The sequence below is a fragment of the Monoraphidium neglectum genome (genome assembly GCF_000611645.1).
Source record: "Monoraphidium neglectum strain SAG 48.87 unplaced genomic scaffold scaffold00098, whole genome shotgun sequence".
NCBI classification, from domain to species: domain Eukaryota; kingdom Viridiplantae; phylum Chlorophyta; class Chlorophyceae; order Sphaeropleales; family Selenastraceae; genus Monoraphidium; species Monoraphidium neglectum.
The window spans coordinates 36,741-43,521 of record NW_014013530.1 but is presented as its reverse complement, the minus strand read 5'-3'; the positions used below and the strand labels follow the sequence as shown (position 1 = coordinate 43,521).

At 67.0% G+C, this 6,781-nt stretch overlaps 1 protein-coding gene across 1 annotated transcript in view; it reads right to left on the bottom strand.

Moving 5' to 3' along the window:
* Window positions 1-92: 92 nt before the first annotated feature.
* The window catches only part of MNEG_1049 (putative ribosomal RNA methyltransferase NOP2), a gene marked incomplete at both ends in the record, with an annotated part of 12,796 nt that continues 6,107 nt past the window's right edge, over window positions 93-6,781 (bottom strand). Inside the window, 10 exons of the mRNA XM_014050473.1 lie at window positions 93-140; window positions 340-1,486; window positions 1,841-2,319; window positions 2,525-2,713; window positions 3,002-3,145; window positions 3,330-3,423; window positions 3,604-3,643; window positions 4,128-5,036; window positions 5,477-6,107; window positions 6,336-6,515. Of these exons, the coding sequence (XP_013905927.1) occupies window positions 93-140; window positions 340-1,486; window positions 1,841-2,319; window positions 2,525-2,713; window positions 3,002-3,145; window positions 3,330-3,423; window positions 3,604-3,643; window positions 4,128-5,036; window positions 5,477-6,107; window positions 6,336-6,515 (3,861 nt within the window). The remainder of the gene's footprint in view (window positions 141-339; window positions 1,487-1,840; window positions 2,320-2,524; window positions 2,714-3,001; window positions 3,146-3,329; window positions 3,424-3,603; window positions 3,644-4,127; window positions 5,037-5,476; window positions 6,108-6,335; window positions 6,516-6,781) is intronic.

The window sequence follows — 6,781 nt, the reverse complement described above, 5'->3', positions numbered from 1 at the left end:
GGGTGGGGGTGGCGGGCGGGGGCAAGGTGGGATTGCGTGGCGGCAGGTCGAGGCCTTGGGGTCGTGGTCAGTCGATGAGGGGGCGCTCAATATCAAGATCGCCACGCAGCACTGCGCTTTGGACCATGCTGCCGCCAGCACTGCAGCACGTTCAACACGGCGCCCAAAAACCGCCGCCGCCTGGCCTAGCCCCCCTTCGTCCCCAGCTTCTCCCTTCATTTCATCCTCATCCGAGCATGCATCCTGGCTCCCAGCGCTCTTGGGTCCACCACAACCCCGGTCCCTCTCCCTGTCCACTCCCCCCATTAACCCACGCCCTACAACCCAAGCCAAGCTCACCTCAAAAAACTCTGGCGCAGGCGCATCGGCCGGGCCCAGCTCCTTGAACTGCGCAAACCCCACGACCGCGTACACCGTCAGCAGCAGGGGCACCTGGATCTTGACCGGGAACAGGTCCAGGGTCGAGTACTTGGCCATGAAGCGCGCAACCTTGCCGATCTGCTTGTTGGCGGAGCCGATGACCTCCAGCAGGGGCACCAGCGCGCTCAGACGCATGGGGAACCCCTCAGCCATCCAGAGCCGCGCGCGCAGCTGGCGGCCACCAGACGGAGAAGCCGGAGGCTTCTTGCCGGGCTGGACGCCATCGCCCTTCCCGCCGCTGCCATTGGGTTCATGCCGCTCGGCAGCGGCAGTACTGGCGTTTGCTGACGGCTTGTCACGACGCGCAGTTGTGGCTGGCCCTGCCGCTTCCAAAGCGTTGCCGCTGCTTCCGCTGGCGCCGTTGCTGCCGCTGGCGCCGTCCCCATCAGCGTCAAACAAGGGAACGCGCTCCACCCCATCAGAGCCAGTGGCGGCAAACTCGTCTGCATCATCGGCGCCGGCGTCGCCGCCGCTGGCCCTGCCGCCGCCATTGCTGCCCTCCGAGACCAGCCGGTCGCCTGCCGAGTCCTCACCACCCTCTTCGGCAGCCCCGCCCCCACTGCCCCACCAACCGCCGCCGCTGCGGCCGGCGGATTTGCTGCGGCCGCCCGCGCTGCCGCCGCCGCCGCTGCCCCACCAGCCGCTGCCCTCTCTCTTACCCTTGGCAGCTGCAGCAGCGGCCAGGCCGCCCATGCTGCCGCCCTCAGGGTCCTCCCAGCCCAGCGCGTCCCCCTCATCATACTCCTCACCGTTGTCGCCCTGACCCCAACCCTTTTGCCGTGCCTTGTGGGCGCGCATGGGGTCGTAGGTGGTGGGGTTGAGCGGGTCAAACACCACCTCCGACACGTCATCAGGCGGGGGCGACGCGGCGAGGTAGTCCTCAAACGTGGCGGTCTCTGGCATGCTCCACGCCGCCTTGGACGTCGACACCCCCACCATCTTGCCGGCCGCCTCGTACACGCGCGTGCTCCAGCCCTCCACGCGCTCCCGGACCTCGCCGCCCAGCCAGCCCTTGAGCGGCGCCACGGTGAAGCCCCGCGCCTTGAACCGCTGCTTGTCCACGTCCCTGTTTGGGGGGGGAGGGTTGCGGTGACACAGGGGGAAGGTGTGCGTGTGTGTGCGCGTGCGTGCTTGCATGCGTGCGTGCGTGTGTGCGCGTGCGTGCGTGCGTGCGTGTGTGTGTGTGTGTGTGTGTGTGCGCGCGTGCGCGTGCGCGCGCGCGTGCGAGTGTGCGCGTGCATGCGCCCAGGGAAGGATGGGGGTGAGTGTACCAAGCGCTGCCGGTTGGAGGCCGTTTGTTGGCCGTGTTCAGATTTGTGCGGTAGGCTTGCCAGGCGGGAGCCGGCAGCTAACCTTGGGCCAGGTGCAAACCATGCCCCCAAATCAACAAATCGGCCCCTCACACTCACTTCCCCCCCACCTCTCCAGGGCGTACAGCAGCTGCTCCTCCAGGGCCGCCTGCTCCTCAGCCTTCATGGCTTTCTTGTCCGCACCAAGGTCAACCCACCGCCGCTTGCCGTGGTGCAGGAACAACAGCCGCGGCGCACCGCTGCCGGCTGCGGCGCTTGGCCGCCCACGTGCCCCTGCGGCGTCACCTTCCTCAGGCAGGGGCTGGGGCGTGTGCTCCTGCGATTCTGCGGCCGCTGCCGCCGTCGGCGGGGAGGCCCCGCTGGCGGCGTCCTCGGCTGGATCGCACGGCCTGGCCGCGGCCTCTGTCTCCGCTGCCGGGGCGCCGTTGGCTGCCGCCTTGGTGGCTGCTTGTCCTATGGGTGTGGTGAGGTCCACCGCGCTGCCGTCCATGATGAGGCTGAAATGGCCCCGCTTCCACTCCGGTATGAGGGAGGCGGACTTGGTGTCAATGCCCATGAGGGTGCCGTCCACGCGCAGGCGGTCACCGACCTGACACAGGGGCGCAGGCAGTGGCGACCGGTGAACGGTGTGAAGCGCAGCAGCAGGGCACAGCGCTGAGGCATCTGTGGGGGGGCCTGGATTGCGCTGCCATCAGTTTCAAGGAAGCATCAGACACATCCGAACCATGCACGAGCACGGAACGCCAATGCACGCCCCCTCCTCTCCGCCGCAGCCCCCTGCAAGCGCCGCTGACCTTCCACAGGGTGTAGGTGTCAGCGGGGGCGTAACGTCGCAGCAGCAGCCCCAGCCCCGGCACCGCGCTGCCCAAGCGCCAGCTGAGGTTCATGGAGTAGTCGGGCATCACGCGCATGGCGGCCAGCAGCTCGCGGCGCTTGGCCTTCATGGACGCACGCACGGCCGCCAGGGACGCGGCGTGAAGCACCTGCAGGGCGGGCGGGCGGCGCAACGCTTTCGCATCAATGTATGCTGGATGCCATTTGTTGAAGCTGCAAGGGTGTTGCGGCAGGACTCGGGTGCCGCGGAAGGGAGGTTTGAGGGCATGGCAGCGCCCGCTCATGCACAAGCAGGGGCTCTGCTGAGCAAAGGTTCAGGGTCTGGTGCTCCCGACACATCATCAGTGTGAAGACGATGTCTGCTTACTGCGCTCCCAAAACTCTCCAGCCACTTGAAAGCTGCATAGCCCCGACCCCTGCCGCTGCGCTAGCTGCACCTTTGCCGTGGCGTGGTCGCGCGCCGCCAGGGCCTCCTCCAGCGCTGTCCAGCCGCGCCGCGACTTGACGTCAACGGCCAGGCCAGCGACCAGCAGCGCGCTTGCAGCGGCCGTCGCGCGGCGTAGGGCCGCCACGTGGAGCGCCTGGAGGTGGGATGGATGGCATGGCGCTAGGGACTGCAGCAACAGTGGCGCTGCAAGTGAGCCTGGCCACCGCGCAGGCCGTCTGCACAGAGGATCCAAGTGCAATATCAAGGCGATCAGAGTCGACGGCTACAGTACCCACGACTGCGAGCTGCAGATACTGTTGCGGTAGCTAAGTGCCCACATTGTTGCCGTGGGGGTCCTGCGCGTGCAGCTCGTCTGTGGTGAGGTTGCCCGCAATACGGCGGATGCGCGCTCCATCATTGTAGTAGGCCGCCCTGCAGCGGTCACAATGGACGCGGTTCTGAAGCGCTTGCAGCTTAGCTGAGCTCTAGCAGGCAAGGACAAGGCAGATGGTGTAGCGTGTTAGGCTCCCCACCAGCACCGACTGCACTGCACCAACTGCGGTGGTGGCGCGCGTTTTGTTGCGTCACTCACACCCGATCGCGGCCCCGCACCTGTGTAGCGGGTACGTCTGGTCTGCATCGTCCTGTTCCTCTGCAAAGCAATTTGAAGGGGTTTTGTTGCTGAGCTGGGGCCATGACCGCGCCAGACGCGGACAACCTGCCCCCACGCACCAGCCTCAACGAAGGTATCCGTCGCGTCGACAAAATCGTCCAGATCGGGATCTACTAAGCCTGATACCATGCTGCCGGCTCAGCGGCACAGTCGTGGAGGCAGGGCCCACCGCCTGGCGCCTCGACTGCTGCTGTCAAGCCTTGTGCTGCATAGCCAAGGGCTACTGCGTTGAGTGTGCTCACAGGATCACGACACAATAGCTTACCAAACACAAGATCACATATTTACAGGTCCCGGCAAGCATGATATATCAATTGCTTGTGCGCACGTCCACCTTCCCAACCCTCCAAAAAGTGACGACGGTCGCCTCGCGACTGGCCTCATGGTCAAGGCTGGAATGCACCACTTGATACAACCTGGACCTAGCGCCTGCCGCGCCCGCGGCCACGGCTGCCGCGCCCACCACCGCCGCGGCCCCTGCCGCTCCGGCCGCCAGGGCTGCGGCCGCCACCGTCACGCCCCCTGCCGCCGTCGCGGCCCCTGCCGCCGCCTCGGCCTCCGGGGCTGCCACTGCGCCCCCTGCCGCCGCCTCGGCCCCCGGGGCTGCCGCTGCGGCCCCGGCCGCCGCCACGGCCCGTGATGCTGCTGCTCCTGCCCGCTGGCCCGCCACCGCCGCGACCTGCGCCCCGACCCCTGCCTCGTGACACGCCGTTCTGCTGCCGCAGCTGCTTGCCTCTGCCGCGCGCGGGCTCGTCGTCGTCGCTGCTGCCGTCGCTGCTGCTGGCGCCGCCGTCGACGCCGTTGCCCGTGTCGCCGCTGCTGCCGTCGTCTTCCTGGCCCTCGTCGTCCTCATCCGTGTCCATGCCCTCGGCATCCTCCTCCTCATCCTCATCCTCAGCATCCGCCTCATCCTCATCCTCCTCCCCCTCATCGTCGTCATCATCACTGCCTTCCTCATACTCCCCGTCGCTGCTGGACCCCAGCCCAATCTCCTCCTCGCTGCTGCTCTCGCCGCCGTCGTCCCCCTCCTCCTCGCCCCGCTGCTGCTTGGCACCCTGCTCGTCCGCCGCCGCCTCCGCCTGTTCGTTGTCTTTGCCGCCCGACGGCTGCGCCTGCGACCGCAGCTTCTTCTTCAGGGAGGAGATGGAGCCCGGGGTGGAGGCCAGGTTCTTGGCGGGGTCCTTCTGCTTCACCGGGGTAGCCGCGTCGCCGTCACCGCCCTTGGAGCCGCGCTTCTCATGAAGCGTGCTGCCGGTGCCGCCCCGCATGAAGGCCGGCTCCGCGTCGTCCTGGTCCTCCTCCTCCGCCTCCTGCTGAGCCCCGGGCTTTGGGGCGGTGTTGGACACCTTCTTGAGCTTGCACACAAAGAAGCCTGCGGGGGCAGCAGAGGGGTGGTGGGTAAGACGCCCGTGATTTGACGCCAATGCAGGAAAAAGGCACTGAGCCCGCACCAGATTGTTTGTTGTGTGTGTGTGTGTGTGTGTGTGTGTGTGTGTGTGTGTGTGCGCGCGTGCAATACACACATACACACTGAGCGTACGCACGTGTGTACACGAGCATACTAGTGTAGCATGCGTGCATGCCTTGACGTGCGTGCGCAAATGCGCGTGCATGCGGGCGCGCACATGTGCGCGCAGGCAAGTGTGGACTGCGCAAGCAGATGCACGCACGGGGTTGCTTCCGCCATAATTTGGGTTGAGCTGTAATACAGCAAGTAAGGCGACCCCCCCACCCTCCTTGGAGCCGCTTCCTTGCCGCTTCGCTCTGCCCGGTCCCGCACCCTGTCTCCCTGCCTGCCCTGCCTGCACCCACCATCCAGGTTGTGCGCGTGGGGGTAGAAGCGCCGCGCGTGCTCCAGGCTTGGGTGGAAGCGGCTCTCGCGGTGGCGGATGAGCCCCGGCCGCCCAAATTCGAGGCCTGTGGGCACCACCTTGACGGCCCTCTTGCGCAGCGCGTAGTTCACCACGTTCTCGTTCTCCTCCACCAGCACGCTGCAGGTGGAGTAGACCACGTAGCCGCCGGTGGCGGACCGCGCGTCCACCAGGTCGATGGCGGCCAGCAGCAGCTGCTTCTGCAGGTGGGCGCAGCGCCAGATGTCCTGCGCGGTCTTGGAGGTCTTCACGGACGGGTCCTTGGACGCCACGCCGCTGCCGCTGCAGGGCGCGTCCAGCAGCACGCGGTCCGCGGAGCGCTCCCCCAGGACGCGCGGCAGCTCACGGCCGTCGTAAGAGCACACCACGGCGTTGGTCACGCCCAGGCGCTGCAGGTTGCCCGTGATGGACTTGAGGCGCTGCGCGTTGGGCTCGTTGGCAAAGACCAGGCCGCCGTTGCGCATGAGCGCGGAGATGTACGAGGTCTTGCCGCCAGGGGCCGCGGCCATGTCCACCACACGCTCCCCGGGCTGCGGCGCCAGCGCCATCACCGGCATGAAGCTGCTGGCGCCCTGATGGTGCAGAGGGGTTCAGGGTGAGGAGATGGTGAGGGGGGATGATTGGGCTGGAGAGTTGCATGCGGGGCACACACAACCAGGGACGGGGAGATACCCTCCCAGCCATAGTGCAATGATGCAAATACAGCTTGCCCTTCTCCTATGCAAATAAGACTGCCCGCCAAGGGAGCTAAGCCGCTTGCACCGAGCAGCGACCTCAACCACGGTCTGCCATGCACCCACCTGCAGCATGTAGTGCCCTGCCATGTACTCGGGTGTTGCGCCGATGGGCACCTTGGACTCGTACACCACCAGGCCAACCTTGGACCAGGGTCCGATGGGGTCCAGGTTAACGCCACGGTTGATCAGGGCCGCGGCCAGCTCGCGGCGGCGTGCCTTCAGGGTGTTGACGCGCAGGGTCATCTGGGGTGGAAGTTGAGGGAGGGACACGCACAGTGTGGGTTGGTGGCCAGCTGCTGCGCAGGGAAAGACCCGTCTGCCCGCAGTCCAGCCCCTGCGGCCAGCTGGCAGCGTTGAACGCTCCGTGGCTGCCATGCAGCCCCTGGCCATACCTGCCGTTCCTCCCGCACCCCCCTCAGCCATCAGCCTTGCGCAGCGCCCTCCCCTCCCTGGCCGCCACCCCTGTCTCAATTCAACTCCTGGCCACCCCCTTGTCCCCCCACCCCCCA